The following is a 17,379-nucleotide window of genomic DNA, read 5'->3' on the forward strand; positions in this document are numbered from 1 at the left end:
CCAGTGTTGGCAAACCTATGGCACACATGTCACAGTGGGCATGCAGTAAGCAAGCCAAAGTGTCCCAGCAGCCAAGCACTGGATATTCAGGTTTAATCGTAGTGTTGGCACTTCATGATAAATAAGTGGAATTGGAGTCACTGTCATTACCCTAGATCCAGCCACCTCCAAAAGCCCTATCTATGAGTGTATTAAGCTTTGGGGGAACATCTAGATACAACCCACAACAAAGACGAACACATTTTTTTTTTTTTGCGGAACCGGGGATTGAACTCAGGTCCTTGCGCTTGCCAGGGAAGCACTTATTCTACTGAGCCATCTCCCCGGCCCCTAGGCCTTCCTTCTTGACAAGACTTTTACTTATGTTTCCCCTACCATCTATCCCATACTCTATAGTTTAACTTTGGGCTATTTGCTTTTTAGTCCTGTTTAGGAGGTGGTCTCAGAGCCTTTAAGTTGGAAACAGGGGAGACCACCTTATGTGAACCCCCTTATAAACTTTCTTCTTCTTTTTTTTTGTTTGAAGGTTTTACAGTTTATTAAATCCTCTCCTGAAAAAAGTCGCAGTCACTGCAGAAAGGTACTGAAGAATCTCTATTTCTTCGGCTGTTCTGCAATCTCCAGCTCACTGCCACTTCATTTCTTTTTGCAGCACCAACGTTAGCCTTTGTGGTGCCCCTGAATTTCTTCATTCTGTCCTTGCATTCCTTTCTTGAGATCTTTTTCTTCTCATACAGGTCGTGTCTTGCAAGTCTATGTTTGGGCTCATTTTTCTTTGCATAATCCAGGGAATCATAAATCATGCCAAAGCCAGTTGTCTTACCACCATCAAACTGGGTTCTGAATCCAAACACAAAAATGACATCTGGTGTGGTCTTGTACATTTTGGCGAGTTTTTCCCGAATTTCTGTCTTAGGTACTGTTGCTTTCCCAGGGTGAAGGACATCAATGACTATTTGTTTCCTTTGAAGAAGCCGGTTGGTCATGAATTTCCAGGTTTGGATAGTTACTGTGCCATTCATGATGGCAATGGAGCCTCAGACAGCCCATGAGGAAAAGAGATAAACTTTGTTCTTCATGCAGAATATTATATGTTGCCTCTTTCATCTTCATTTTTCTCCCTGTCAGTCTAAGGGAAATGCGACTTTATTTGCTAAGAGCTCATCATTCAGTTTCTACACTGAAACTTTGATTTTCTGTTTCCTTTATACCTACAATTATCATCTCTACTTATGCTCAATTTCTTCCTTTTTCAATTTTCCTTTCCAACATCTACACAAGGGCCTAGCCTACCACTACACTCTTTTAGCCTTCTTTGCCTATATAATTCTATTGTATTGTTACATTAAAGAGTAATGTGAAAAAATTTTTAACAGGATGGGATCCCAGTTATTGGTTTTTTTAATTATTAACTGTGATTGGGGTTTTGCTGATGAACTCTTTGCCTACACCTATGTCTTCAAGAGTCTTCCTTTTTCTCTTCCAGCAGATCTACTGTTTCTGTTTTAATATTTAGGGTTGGTTTGTTTGCTTTTATTTTTTAAAATCTTTTTGAGACAGGATCTCACTATTCAGTTTAGACTGGTCTTGAGCTCACTTTGTAGCCAGCCCAGGCTGGCCTTGAACTCATAACAATCTTCTTGCCTCAGCATCCCACATGCTGTGATTATAGGCATGTGCCACCACACTTGGCTGCTTTCATATTTTGATCTTTGATCCATTCTGACTTAGTTTAGTGTCTAATGATAAACATGGGACTAGTTTTAGTCTTTGGCATGTGGAAAGTAATTTTTTCCAGTACCACTTATTAAACAGGCTATCTTTCTTGTAGTGAACCTGTTTGGCTCCTTTGTCAAAGAGAATGTGGCTGGAACTTGCATGATTTTGACTTCTTCCGGGTACAATCTTAAGATGCATCTAGTTTTCCAAGGCCTAAAGAAGCATTCTGTGAAGGCACATGTGAAAAAAGAGGACGGTCAAAGAGCAGCAGGGTTAGAGGATGGTGGAATGGGAATGGACTGCAACTGGGTGTTGAGACCCAGGGATAATGGCCAACAGCTCTGGAGAGAACAATGTTCCACTGTTGAACTGTTTAAATTATGAGTATTAGTACTTTTACAGAAATTTTTTAAATGTGCACTTGGAATTGATAGCGTCTAATTAACTGAAGTGGAAATAAGATTGGTATAATTATAGTGATTCGATGGGTCAGAAGCCAGTCAAGAATCTCTAATATATATATGTATATCTCACTGTCTCATTAATCAGGATTGCTTAGAGTTTTATCATCAGTGTTGTCATGTGTTTTGTTGAAAACTGTATGTACCCTCTTTTGACTTTGAGATAAGCTCACAATTAAAAGTACTAAATAATCAGGGATTTCTGGAATTTTGCCAATTGTTCCCCTTGCTAATGAGGACCAAGGTCACTCAGTTTCAAAGAATGGAAAAAATGTAATACAAATGTTTCAGGGCAAGTTAGATCTTAAAGCAAACTAAAACTACCTGCTCAACTCCAACAATTAGACATATTTTTCTATTTTGTCTTTAATCTGGAGCTTATCCATTATTTATTTTTGTTAACATATGACAGCATTTCATGATCAAAACATTCAATTCTATTCTGCCTCAGGAACTGAACAAGTATGCTGGGAACAGCTAAAGCTGGAAATTAATCATATATTAGAGGGCAGGACAAGGCCTCACTGCCTAGAGCAGTTTAGCTTCCTCAGTCTTGAGAAAATCATCCTGTCTGGTCAACATTAGCTATTAGTCACTAGGCAACCTTGTATCAAGGGATACTAACTTCGCAAAGGTTTAAATAAACACCCTTACTGTGCCTGAGGTCCTTTGGGAATCAGGAAAACAAGCCTCCACCTGAAACCAGCTCTTGCCTCCTATCTTTTCCTCATTCTTGCAATTCTTTTCCATGGTACACTGAGAAACCAATGGATCCCTACCCAAGTATGTTATAGTAAATAATATTTTTAAGTGCAAAAAACAAATCTCTAAACCTGAAAAATCTCTTCATTTATAGAAGCTTAGAGCTGCAGATACTATTCATTATAGTAGGCTACCAGTGTTTTTTTTTTTTTTTTTTCCTTTTTTTAAATACAGCTTTCAATCACATGAACCATTAAAGAGTTAGTAGTAATTAGTAATAGAGAAATAAGTTACATCCAACACAAAGCAGAGGATCATCCTTGCTTGGACAAAATAATAATTTGACATTTAAATGTTCAATGGCACTAATGAACAGAGCACCTTCATTCTCAGATTGGCCATTATTAAATATTAATGAAGCCTGCATATGGAACTAGCATAATTCACAGTTTTTTGTAAAATATGGTAAAAGCTTTTCCACAGTCTGAGAAGTGTCTACTTTTGCCACAAGAAGTGAGAAATGTATAGATAACCTGTAACCTAAGTAATTCCCTTGTAACTGGATCAATTCTCTCCCTCAATGCAAAAGGGCCCTGTTAAACATTTTCTTTCACCTCTAACTTCTGTCTATCAGAATCATATTTATTTTGAAACAAGGTCTCTATGTAGTCTAGGCTATCCTTGAGTTCACTATGTGGACCAAGCTGACCTCACACTTGCAACACTTTTCCTGTCTAAGTCTCCCAAGTGCTGGGATAACAGGCTTGTGCCACCTTCTCTGGGCAGGATTTAACTGGTCATCTATCAGGTGTACTGACCAGGGCTCAGCATATATCACCCTGGGGTCCTCATGATGATGTGTGGCAGAAATCACCACCCAGATTTTATAGGAAAAAAAACTAGACACAGCTTCAGAAATTTTCCTTGTGGCTGATCATGGGGACACATACTGTACCTGCAATCCTAGCTAGTCAAGAAGCTGAGGTGGAAGGATTGTATATTCAAGGCCAACCTAGGTAATGTAGTAAATTTATTCATTTTTTTAATTCATTTTTTAATTTTTTTTCTATAATTTTATTGAGAAACAAATAGCAATGAGATAGTTTCAAATCAAATTAGTAGGACAGTTTCAATCATTAATATATTGCATATTGTTTTCTTAGTGGTTATTCATTGTACAAGATGCACACATGATATCCTATTTACAAACACTGTTAGAACAAATCTTTCTATTCATTGAATTACGAGAATGTAGCTGTATATCTATCCTAACTCTTTTGAATATACAGATACAAAATGGTCATTCATTTGTATCCCCTTTTAGTTTTGTCATTCAAATATTATAGGTATGTGAATTCAGCAAGATATTCCAAAATAGTCCAGTAGTCCATAACAGTAGTGGGTTTTCCATATGACTGGCAATATCAGAAGTTGTTGATCTGAGCCTTTTACAGCTCAGCATAATAATAAGGCTTTACTTTTTATACCTCGTTTTTATACTTTTCTGCTGGATGGTTAAGACCAAGGTAAAGCAAGACCTATATAACAAGAATTGTAGCTTTTGTATCTGAAAAGGTCAGTCATGGGCGCCTGTCTCTTAGCTCAGTTATTTAAGTGCCTGCTTCAACAAAACAGTCAGCCTCAGGTTGCTGTGGTTCGATCCCCAGAACTCAAGCCAGCCAAAACTGCCTTGAAGGAATTCTGAGCCAGTGCCCACCCCCTCCCCCCCCACAAAAAAAAAATCCTTCTGAAAAGGTCAGTCATATCCCCTCAGGATTTATCCTGTAACCCTGTATTGCAGTTTGTAGATCTTCTGTCAGTGTCAGCCATGTGGATGAGTCAAGGCCATTGCTTGACCTATTTGCTCTCTATGAAAGCCTGAGAATGTGTTCTCTCCATATGACTCTCCTTAGGCACACTCTACATTATCGATCACTTTCCTTGGTGGCCCATAATCTCCTTGATCAAAAAATTTGGGACACAACTGAGTTATATGATGTTACAGTACAGGTTCTCCTATGTCCTGAGTCTTCGCTGACCTTGGAAAGCTAGGGCCAAAATGTTGGCTGTCCTTGCGGCCCTCCTTTTTCTCTAATTTTTGGTCTGCAAACATAGGTTGTTAACCATCGAGAAGAGAAGCTTATAGTAAATTTAAATGATTACAATGGGCATCGTAAAATTTAAAAAGGTTAAGGAACTATAGCTCAGCAGTAGAGCACTTGCCTAACATGTGTGAAGCTCTAGGTTCAATTCTCAGTACAAAAAACAAAAAGAAAAGAAACAAAAGAAAAATTTCCCAAGTCTTACAAGTTTCTCAGGCTTCAAGACAACATTAAAATTCAATCTATTTTTCTCCTGAGCCTGCATCTGTTAACAGCCTAGATATAATCCTGCCTTCTTTGTCATTTACTGATTTTTTTTTTAAATTACAGTAGCTCCTTTATTTGTTATTTAGGAAATTTCCCCATAACAATACAGAAGAAGGATTGGCTAGGATTTTTTTTTTTTTTGTACTTTAGGAAAGGGTCTACATGGTGTTCAGGGTCTCACTACTAGATTGGACTCATAGTGATCCATCTGTTTACAGCCTCCCAAGAGCTGGGATTACAGGCGTGCCACCACGCCCAGTCTTAATTGTTGTCTCAGCGTGATCCAGGGTTGGGACTGTCATGGCAGGCCCAGGGATTGAACTCTGGGCCCGTGTCTGCTTGCAGGTGCTTTAATCCGCTGAGCAATTTGGCCCGCCCTTGGCTAGGATTCTGATTCTTCAATTCTGAGATAACATCAAATTTTTTTTTTACATTTTTGTTAATTAATTAATTTTATTTTTTTTCTGCAAAGCTTTATTCCAGAGGGACTCAGTCCTTCTTGGCAGTTGCCTTTCTCGTGGCAGCCAGCATGTTGCTCAGCTCCTCATGCTTTCTCTTAGTGCGGATGTAAGTCTGCAACCTTTTCTTTTCCTTTTTTTTTCAAACCAATTTGGTAGGACAGTTACAATAATTAACACATTGCATACATTCTTCCTAGTGGTTAATTGCTGTACAAGATGCGGACATGGTATCCTATTTAAAAATACTATTAGAACAAATCCCTCTATTCATTAAGAGGATGTAACTATATATCTATCCTAACCATTTTGAATACACAGATACAAAATGGACATTCATCTGTATCCCCTTTTTTTGTTTAGCTCCGTTATTTGAATATTATAGGTATGTTAACTCAGCAAAATATTCTAACAGAGTCCAGTAGTCCATAATAGTATTGGATCTTACGTTTCACTGGTAATGTCAGAAATTGTTGACCTGAGTATCCTACAGCTCAACATAACAGCATGGCTTTACTTCTTATACTTTGTTTTTATACTTTTCTGCTGGATGGTTAAGAACAAGGTAAAGCAGGACCTATGCAACAAGAGTTGTAGCTTTTGGGTCTGATAAGGTCAGTGAAATGCCCTCAGGATTTATCCTGAGATCCTGTACCTCAGATTGTAGAACCTTTGTCAGTGTCAGCCATGTGGATGAGTCACGGCCATTGCTTGGCCAATGTGCTCTCTGTGAAAGCCTGAGAGAATGTTTTCTCTCCAGGTGACTCTCCTTAGGCACACTTTACATCATTGATCACTTTCCTTTTTGGCCCCATAATATCCTTGATCAGAAAGTTTGGGACACTACCAAGTTACATGATATTACAGTACAAGTTCTCATATGTCCTGAGTCTTTTTTTTTTTTTTTTTTTTTTTATGGAACCAGAGATTGAACTCAGGCTCTTGCCCTTGCCAGGGAAGCACTTATTCCACTGAGCCATCTCCCTGGCCCCGTCCTGAGTCGTAATTGATCTTGGAAGGCTAGGGCCAAAATGTTGGCTTTCCTTGTGGCCCTCTTTTTTCTCTAATTTTGGTCTGCAAACTTAGGTTTTTAACCCTCCAGAAAAGATAACATCAATTTTTATCTCACATTCATTTATAGTGAGACAGGGTCTCACTATGTAGTTCAGGACGGTCTTGAACTCATGAAGATCCAACCTGAGTTTCCCATGCTGTGATTACAGGTGCACTACCATTACTGGCTATTAATTTTATATAAGCACATGTAAAATTTAACCATTTTTAAGAGCACAGTTCAGTGGTACTTAGTACATAAGGAAGGGAAGGATGTGCGGGAGCAAGTGAGGTGGGGAGCCGAGGAGGGAAGACAATGAATTCCAGCTAAAATGTACTACTCATTCTCATTTTTTTAAGTTAAGGTATCCTGAAGTGAATACCACACTGGAATTTAATTGTCAAAGTCTCGCACATCAGCACAGCAATACTTATAGGCAAATTCTCCTAACAGTATTACAGCAGACATTTTCATAAAGGCCATACATATGACACACTGAAAGTATGAAAAGGTACAGATGACTCAACAGTACAATTTAAAAACTATATCCTATTAGCACATTTAACCCAAATGAACCTGGATCTTTCTATGAAATACCACTCCGGAAACTAGGTCAGAATAAATTTCTTTGTCAAAATAAACTTGTTCATTTACAAGTCAATTAACAATACTGACTGCTGAATCAGATAGCAGAGAGCCCCTCTATAATACTGGCTCTGCTCCAGATACTAACTTTGTATTAAAAAACTTGTAAGGGTCAATGTGAAAATCATCATTGTTTCTACCAAATAAGTGTAATCTATACTGACCTAGAAATAAATTCAGGTCGAATTTCTTAATGTGAAGCAAACAAAAATTCAAAAGCCGTAAATTTTTCTAATTTAAGTTAAAATGATATCTAGGTATGATGGGTTATAATTCATGTTCAAAACTAATAAATTCTGAAAAGACAAAAAAGCATTCATTTGTTTTCTTTAACATTAGAGAAGATAGAAGGGCATGTTTAAATCACTGACATGGTCAAGAGACAATATTCTATTGGTCTTTGCAGACAATATTCTGCAAAGTATTACATGAGTCTTATATGGTAACAACTTTTTTCTTAATATGGTAACAACTTGAAGTCCACATTATGCTCAACATCAAGCACCTGTTAGCTGAAGAGGCTCAAACATTTTAATACATAATATTTAGATTATAGTTCCTTGGTAGTCAAAAATAGTGATTATTGGTGCCAAATAACTGAATTAAAATAGTGCCAAGTCATCTCAGTAAAATGGGAATACTGAGAATCAACCAATTATTATGATCTTAGAATATTATAGGAATTGAAAGTCAGAAGTTATATATTTATGTCAATACTACATTTGGATGGCTACAGTATATATTTAAGGATGGCTTTGTTTAGGAGACTGGAAAAATGCTCATGGAATCAACACTGTATCTCAGTGTCATAGGTCAATAGACACAACTGTATCTGGTGAACACATACAGAAAATGGCAACTTTAACAGAGGCGTGCTTCCAAAGGCATTTCCTTTAGAGGTGGCTGAGGTTTTTCCACATTACACCATAAGTAATATGGTGTGGCTATCTTAACCAAACTTCATTTCAGGCAGTTATGGTACATGTTCCCAAACTACTATTCCTTCTGCCCACCATGCTGGTTCCAACATTCCATGATCCACTGTAATCTTTTGGTCTTCCCTCCTTTGTAGCATGGGAGCCAGTGCTGTTATCCATGGATTAGGTAGGCCACCAATTCATAGGTGACCATCATAATAGCTGTGTTTGGAATCTGTCTCACCAAATGAGTTGTTAGACCACGGAAGAGTGACCCATAACCTTCTTCTTGAACCACCAAAGACAGTGTCAGAAAAAATGATCTATATTTTGTTCCTTCTTCACGTAATCTTGTTCTTACAACTTCATGTGGATATGCTATAGTTGCAGCACAAGTTTTTGAGGTGGCAGGAGCAAGCATCATTCCCACAAAATCTGATGCTTCTTTCACAGACTCTTCAGCACTTTCCATCATTGATACAGTCTTACAATCAAGCAATTTTTCTTGATACTTTCATAAATAACAAAATGGATAAGTCTCTGATATGCCAGCATAGGACGCAGACATGCCCCTGTAAAATCCTTTAAGTCCATCTGCCTGATACACTTTATGGACACATTCAAAAGCACCCATTTGCTTTTCCCCATGGTTCCTTGCATCAAGCAGTACTCGAGTCTTCATAAGCCAAATGGGGTTGGTTGCAGTGATTTCAGTAAAATCTGCCATTGCAGCTGAAATCATGTGAACCTGGGTAGAATCAGGATCAAATATACCATTCAACTTTTCCTTGAAATGGGAGTAAGCAGCAAAGTATAGTGCTCTGGAAGGGGCCATCCCCACTATATTGAGGCCTAATCCTCTAAACAAGGAACGGGGCCCTTCTTTTTCCAAGATCACCTTTAGACAATGGAGGGGTCATGGAGACACTACTCGGTTAACACTGGCTCCAGCCATGGTGTTCAGCTGAACTTCAGAGATATAAAGTGTCACAGAAGACGACTGCAGCCGTGTTTTCACAACTTCCAGTGGACATGTCAGAATAGCTCCCACTGTGCCACCACATCTCCCAGCAAACAGATGCACCAGAGTGTCCCTCTGGCTCATTCTGTCTCCAGCATGTCCTTTGGGTGTTAAGGCCGGACGCGGACTTGGCTGCCCCCTACAGCAGGTGGCGTCAGTCCTGGAAGGAGATGTAGCACGCCCCGGGGAAGGCCGAGACACAGCTGCATACAGGGAGCCGCAGCCTCCGTGCGCTGGCACGGCCCACTCACCCTCACGTCCTCCTGTGGTACGCAGCGCGGATGCTCATTCTCATTTTTTTTTTTTTTTTCAAACTAAATTGGTAGGACAGTTTCAATAATTAACACATTGCATACATTTTTCCTAGTGGTAAATTGCTATACAAGATGCGGACATGATATCCTATTTACAAACACTATTTAGAACAAATCCCTCCAATCATTAAAAGAATGTAACTATATATTCTAACCATTTTGAATACACAGATACAAAAATGGACATTCACCTGTATCCCCTTTTTTTTGTTTAGTTCCGTTATTTTAATATTATAGGTGTGTTAACTCAGCAAAATATTCTAAGAGTCCAGTAGTCCATAATAGTATTCTCAGTTTAAGTATATAAATCACTAGCTACATGTGGCAATGCACTCAGGAGGCTAAGGCAGGAGGATTACACCAAGTCTGAGGCCAGCTTACACCACACAGTGAGACTTCACACATTGTTTATTGAATTGTAAGCATAAGATCCTGCACCTTTTGGACTCTCAATGTTCCTTGAGGCTCTCTTTTAATTTAACATTAAAGTCTACTATGGAAAGGACACAGTGATTACTTATTTCACACATATGCCTTTATTATTCTAAACACCTATCCCTGCTGTTCTTCATGCTTTGGTTTTTGCAAACTTCCTTCTTTTTTTCTTTCATTCTCTGAATGCTTGAGAAAATATATTATTTTTTATTAGTACAGGGTCTACAGGGACTCACTATGTAGATCGGACTTAGTGATTCTCCTGCTTTCAGCCTCTTACAACTCTCAGATTACAGGCGTGACATCACCACGCCCCGTCTCAATCCTGTCTCAGTGTGCCCCAGGGTTGGGGCTGGCAAGGCAGGCCTGGGGATTGAATTCCAGACCCTTGCATCTGCCTAAGCAGGCCCTTTAATCTGCTGAGCTATTTGCATTCTTATATTTAAATGGCAACGGAATACTCATCTCTAACAAAATTAAACAAAAAAAGGGTATTGAACCCTGGCCACTGAGCTCTGCCTAAGTAGGCGCTTTAGTCTGCTGAGCTATCTGGCTGGCCCTGAGAAAATATATTTAATTTGGAAGATCTGGGATCAATACTAGGCAATAGGTAAATAGATTAGATAAGTATAAATAAATTTAACAAAAACAAACATTTTTTCCCTAGATCCACATCTACTCTATTTTGTTATTATTTCTAATAAGGTAACTGAATATTCATAGGTTCTGTAAAGTATGTCATTTTGTTGATTTAAAATGGCAAATACTAAGAGAGAAAACAACCAAAACTACAAATCAATAAGCCAATATTCATCCAGAGTAAGTTTGTGTATGTATTTATTTATTTATTTTGTGTGTGTGTGGCCAGCTCAGCCCACCAGGGGGCGGGGCTGGCTGGCATGTGGTGCTGGGGGATTGAACCGCGGTCCATGTGCTTTGCTTAGCTTAGCTTGTTCTAAGTAGGTGCTTTAGACCACTGAGCCATCTCACCAGCCCTCAGAGTAAGTTTGAAACAAGTAACTTCAGTTTATTTGAATATATGTATTACTTATTATTTACTGCAAACACCATCATCAATATCATCATCATCATTTTTACTACTACTTTTTGCAGTACTGGGGACTGAACTCCAGACTTGGTACTTGCCAGGCAGGTGCTTACACTGATTAACCCTGGCCATATAAACATAATTATTGAGCACCCATGGTATGTTAGGAATTATGTAGATATCAGGAATACTGTGATTTGTCTTTGTTTTTGTTTTATTTAAAGGTAAAATTCTCTGATTCACAATGCCTACACATTGGTTGGAAAGACAGAAAACAAATGAAATAAAAGTGACGTATATATGTGCTTAATCTGTTCTGCTGAAATATTTCTGAGAATTATAAGAGGTGGCAGTGACAATGATGCTGTCATTTGAGACAACATACATATACGTGAAATATTAAGAAAAAAATGAAGAAGGAATGAATGTATATAATTTTAGATGAGGTGGTGAGGGCCTACTGGAACATGGCTTCTGAGTAAATAGAAGGTTGTGAGGTAAGAGAGAGCTCAGGAAGGAGCTTTCCACACAGAAAGCACAGCCAGTGTTGAGGCCTGGAGGCCATGCTGAGGATCAGTAAGGTCACCACCTATTTCTGAAAGACAAGTGACATAAACTAGCTTACTCTCAGATGACAGCATCATTTTCATGCCACCTGTTACAATTATCAGAAATATTTCAATGGAACAAATTAAGCACGTGGTAATGGAAATGTAATGAGCACAGGTCAGAAGTTCAAATACAGCTCAACTTGATCATAGCTACACTGCTGGCTTCTGAATATAGATTCAGAAAAGGTTCTTGTGTTGTATCACAAGAAAATTCCTTAGGGCTGGGGAGATAGCTCAGTAGAATAAGTGCTTGCCTGGCAAGTGCAGGGTCCTGAGTTCAATTGCCGGTACCACCAAAAAATAAAAAAAGAAAGAAAATTCTTCGCTCCCTGTATTTCTGTATGTCAGGAAAACATGGAGTAATGAAGCAATTCCAAACACATAAAGACACTGGAGGAGACACAGAGTTAATATAAATTATAACAATTGATTATCTGCAACTGTTAAGGTTGTGTGGCTGACTACACCACCATGAAAAGAACCATACTATCTCCACTCAGAAATGGAGAAGTAAATTAGGGGTGGACATATCACTTGGCAAAGGACTGGCTGAGAGCACCAGCTGGCCACCTTATATGAAAATGTAAGGTGTATTACTGAGGTTCTCAGAGCAGATCAGGATTCTTTCATATAATCTTTAGTGTTTATATAAATAAGCATATTTATGTGTCTTCCTGAAAAGAGTATCTTTTAATCATTTACAAAATATCACTATTTCTATCTTGCCCTTTGACTGAATCTGTTTCTGTGACTGTCATTAAATTTCATGTGTTCAACATGTAAAAGCCATGGTATTTATCACTGGGCCTATAGAAAGGACAGCTTAGACATGTGAAGTTTTGAGACAGATACCTTATTCATAAGAACACCACTCAAGGCTGGGGAGATGGCTCAGTAGAATAAGCGCTTCCAGGCAAGCGCAAGGGCCTAAGTTCAATCCCCAGTTCCGCAAAGAAAAAAAAAAAAGAAAAGAACACCACTCAAAATGAATAAAAAAACAAAAACAAAAAAACCCAAACCAAACCAAACAAAAAACCACCACTCAAAGTACAAGGGCACAACTTATCCCCAGCATTGAAACTGAAATGAATTTCACACACCAGTAGATGGCACTTTATGTTAAAAACTGCTACAAACCTCCATTACTTTTTGAAATATGTACTTGGTACACTTTCCATTTACAATTTCTACTGAGTTTTTTCTAGTGAGATTCCCATTATTATTAAGAAAATGTATACTGTACTCAAGGTTTTTTTCTTTACAGGGTTGTAAATTTTAAGACATAGACAACATACAAAATCTAAAATCCGGTCCAGGGCCAGGGAGATGGCTCAGTAGAATAAGCACTTGTCCAGCAAGGGCCTGAGTTCCCTGGTTCCACAAAAAAAAAAAAAAAAAAAGCCAATCTATTTTTCTAGGTAGATGCAGGCGACCTGTCGGCACTCATGAAATATATTGTAACAGTACTTTTAAAAGAAGTTACTCTCACAGTCAAAAGGAACTAGAATTTCATAAGGAATAAAAGAAAAGCAAACCTATAGTGCCATAATTTATTTTTGGTTTGTTTTATTAAATAGCTATTGTATGTTCTGAAACTTGGAATAAATGATATGTAACATATAGATATTTACCATTTGATTCTGAAGCCATTCAATAATTGTCTCTGCTGTTGAATCTGGGATCTGGCATCTCAAGCCTTCTTTTTCATCTGTTTCCATCATATCTAATAATCCACGCAGATCTTCCACAAGGTGCAGAGCTCGCAAGCTTCCCATGAATGGAGAGGTAGGAGACTGACAATCAAAAATTCCATTGGAATATTCCAGGGCCTTAGAACCTAAATTTAAAAAAAAAATCAGAGAAGAGTAGGATTTATGTTAAATAAAATACTACAGCTGAACCTGTACTGCAACATCCTGTAACTCAGTGGTGTCTCATATTTTCTGTTCAAGGAGATTATGGGGCGACAGAGGAGAGTGACTGACGATGTGCAGTGTGCCTAAGGAGAGTCACTTAGATAGAAAACATTCTCTTAGACTCTCACACAGAGCAAATTGGTCAAGCAATGGCTGTGACTCATCCAGATGGCTGATACTATGGGTCTTCCCCTCTCAGCCTGAGGGAATCCATGTTAACTGCCAATATAAGGAGAAAGCCTATTAAACTTTTAATAGATGCTTCTGCAGAATTTTCAGTAGTTACCCAGCCAGTGGTTCACTTACAAACTGGAGAGTACTCAATGCTTTCCCTAGGTCTGACAATTCATGTACCCCCAATAATGGTAGAGTTGGTGAGACGTAAGAGTAGGCCAGTTTATTTGAGACAATACCCAATGGCCATGGAAGATAAAAGGGATTAAACCCCACATTTAAGAGATATCTGCTAATGGATCTACCAAACTTTCTGAGTAGTCTTTTTATAATTACAAATTGTAAAAGGTTATTACATTCCAGGTCCTTCTGCTAATGGCTCTAGTTGTTTACAAGATAGTAAATCAATGGTATGTGAGATACTGAGGTCCCCTGAACCTTATCTTTATCATTTTTATGGGAAGACATTACTGTGTACTTGATACAAATCTTTGATTACATTCATAACTATCCTGTTGTGATTATTTAACCCATGGATGTTAAATTGTTTCTTTGGCTTTGTCTCCTCCCAACTTAACGCTATTGTACTTACTCAAGAAAAAATGGCCTGGGAAGACAGCTCAGTAGAATAAGTACTTGCCTAGCAAGTGCAGGGTACCAAATTCAACCTCCAGTACCAAAAAAAAAAAAAAAAAAAAAAAAAAGATAAAAATGCCTGGTGTCTGTTGAGGGCCTTTGGATAGAACATCTGGAAAATATCTCTGACTGCTAGTTCACAACTACTACCCCTTGCTGCATGAAGAAGCCAGAGCGCTCATCGCCCATGGTTCCCTCACAGCAGTTTGTGTTACTTCTTCATGGGGGGAATGTTGTAGGCAGCTGAATTAGATAGAAATGTTACAGGCAGTCAGACAGGCCAGGTCTTAAGGAGACAAGATGGAAGACAAGGTGACTTTGCAACTTGGAAGGGACAGACACTCCCATATGAGCCACACCTCAAGACCAAGATAATAGAAGAAATACAGCTATATACTTCCCTAGGGAATGATATTCTAAATAGGTATCAATCACCTTGAAAGAGCCCAATTGAGTCACTACCCAACCCCCAACAGAAAGAGACCCTGTCCCACATTCATGCCCACTTGCTACCTGAGTCGCTTCCCCATTTGGTACTGGATTTAATCAATTTTACCTGAGCAATGGTGCTTGTAATCTCTTTGGTTGACCATAGTTTTGTCCCACCTCATGCTCACCTGAGTTCCCATGTCTTCTCCATCACTTTAGACCCACCTCACCACATGGTTTTCCTCTATAGAAGTCCTCGGAAGAGACAGCTTCCCGGGGACAACCCCTTCAGGCCCCCCTCCCGTCCTTCTCTCAAATTGAAGCTTTTTTTTCCCCCTCAATAAATATATTCTGCTCATGAAAACAAAAACAAAAACAAAAAACAAATGGCTGACTGACAAAAGATCTACAAACTGCTGTACATGGTTTCAGAGTAAATCTTGAGAGGATTTGACTGATCTTGTCAGACACAACAGTTACATTTTTTGTTATATAGGTCTGGCTTTATCTTGGTCTTAACCATTCAGCAGAAAAGTATAAAAATAAGGTATAAAAAGTAAAGCCATATTAATATGCTGAGCTGTAAAAGGCTCAAGTCAGCAACTTCTGACATAGCCAGTTCTGCTGATAACTCATTACTATTATGGACTATTGGACTATATTGGGTTATTTTGCTGAATTCATGCACCTACAATATTTGAATGGCAATGGAACACATCTCTGACAAAACAACAAAAAGGGGGATATAAAGGAAGACCATTTTGTAGTAAGAAAAAATATATATATATAATCTGTATATATAAAATAGCATAGATATACAGCTACTTTCTCTTAGTTCAATGAGAGAAAAGATTTGTACTAATAGTGTTTAGACAAGATATTGTGTCTACATCTTGTACTCTTGAGTAACTACTATGAAGACAACAATATGCAATGTATTAATTATTGTAACTGTCTTACTAACCTGTTATGAAACTATCTCATTGCTATTTCTCTCATTAAAATTAATTTAAAAAATACTGTAACTGCAGGAGGTAAACCAGTCTAGCCCTAGGAATAATGAAAACAAGGAATAGGGCAAAATAATAATTAAATCATATAAATCTCTCCAACTCATAGTTATTTCATGAAAAAAAAAAAACCATGTAATTGACAGTAATTATCGAACACCTAAAAAAAAAGGGCAAATGTGTGTTATAAAAAGAACAAGATCCTGGTTGGATCTGGTGTGAGAGCTACTGGCTTCAGGAAATGATGGGTAAGAAGGTGATGTATCAGGTCAGGTAGATCCATATGTTCGAGAAAACAACTTTAAGAGACCATAAGGCTTTAAAATTCCCTGAAAAGGAGCTGTGCTAGAGATTGCACATATTTTTAAAGGTAAGCAGGTCAGCATCCAGTTAACTATAATAATTTAACCTGAAGTTCAACGAATTACATATATGCATTGTATACATATTTGTCTGTTTTCCTTAACATTTTGTTTGAAGCCAAGCATGAAATGCTCTTGTTATCATCTTTTAAAAAGGTCAGACACTGTTTTTGCTTTCTATTATTCACACAAAAAAGTATTCTTTTGCTTAAATTCTCACAGCTGATCAAAATCCTATCCTTGAGGCAATCATGTATAACCTGTGTTTTTTTTTTTTTTTTGTTGTTGTTGCTTTTTAAAATTTTCTGGTCTGTCAAATGTCCACACCTTTAAACCTAAATACAAATCACTATAATACCACCTCCTAAGAATAAAAGTTCTACAAATGGATGACACTAGTGGGTGAGTTTTCTCTTTATCTGTTTACCTGGCTTGAATAAGTCCCCTGCCAGGGACAGAAATGCTCTTTCACTCAGTCTGTTCTATTGACCTTCCTAATACTAGACCAGAGGATCTGGACTCAAGTCTGCCAAACTACCACAACAATCACTGCTGATGGATGTTCTGCATAGTGTTGAAAGCTTTACAAGACCTCTGAATTAATCCATTTAGGAACTGAATAAAGTGATGAGAACCCAGAAAAATACAAATCATGGAGAGTATTACAGGAACCAAAGACTGTCAAAATTGAGACAGATGACAGTGTAGTGTTCCAGCAACTTTAAGAATCACCTAATGATGGCATTTAGAAAAAGTCCTCACATATTTAGTCTTCTCCTCTCTCTCCTACTTGAGTTGGAAAATCACTAATAATAATTTGAAGAAACTCAGGTCCTATCTACCCTAAACACTTCAGACTGGTTTAGTTTGCTAGGGCTAAAAATCAAATACCATAATCTAGTAGAAAAGATAAAATGTACATCCTTCAAATACTAGTCCAGATATATCACTTCACTCAACTAGTTTTTCTAAGAATCTACGTGAGGTTAAATGACTGATAACTGGGGCTGGGGAGATGGCTCAGTGGAATAAGTGCTTCCCTGGCAAGTGCAAGGGCCTGAGTTCAATCCCCGGTTCCACAAAAAAAAAAAAAAAAAA

General features: G+C 38.1%; 1 protein-coding gene and 2 pseudogenes across 1 annotated transcript in view; all 3 read right to left on the reverse strand.

The window, feature by feature from the left end:
• Positions 1–539: 539 nt before the first annotated feature.
• LOC105742058 lies at positions 540–1,022 on the reverse strand (annotated as a pseudogene).
• A 7,475-nt stretch (positions 1,023–8,497) lies between these two features.
• LOC101589251 lies at positions 8,498–9,430 on the reverse strand (annotated as a pseudogene).
• The window catches only part of LOC101560048 (V-type proton ATPase catalytic subunit A), a gene marked incomplete at its 5' end in the record, with an annotated part of 46,244 nt that continues 37,704 nt past the window's right edge, over positions 8,840–17,379 (reverse strand). Inside the window, 2 exon segments of the mRNA XM_012514546.1 lie at positions 8,840–9,223; positions 13,386–13,591. Of these exon segments, the coding sequence (XP_012370000.1) occupies positions 8,840–9,223; positions 13,386–13,591 (590 nt within the window).

The sequence above is a fragment of the Octodon degus genome, unplaced genomic scaffold (genome assembly GCF_000260255.1).
Source record: "Octodon degus isolate 3935 unplaced genomic scaffold, OctDeg1.0 scaffold00034, whole genome shotgun sequence".
Classification (NCBI taxonomy): Eukaryota; Metazoa; Chordata; class Mammalia; order Rodentia; family Octodontidae; genus Octodon; species Octodon degus.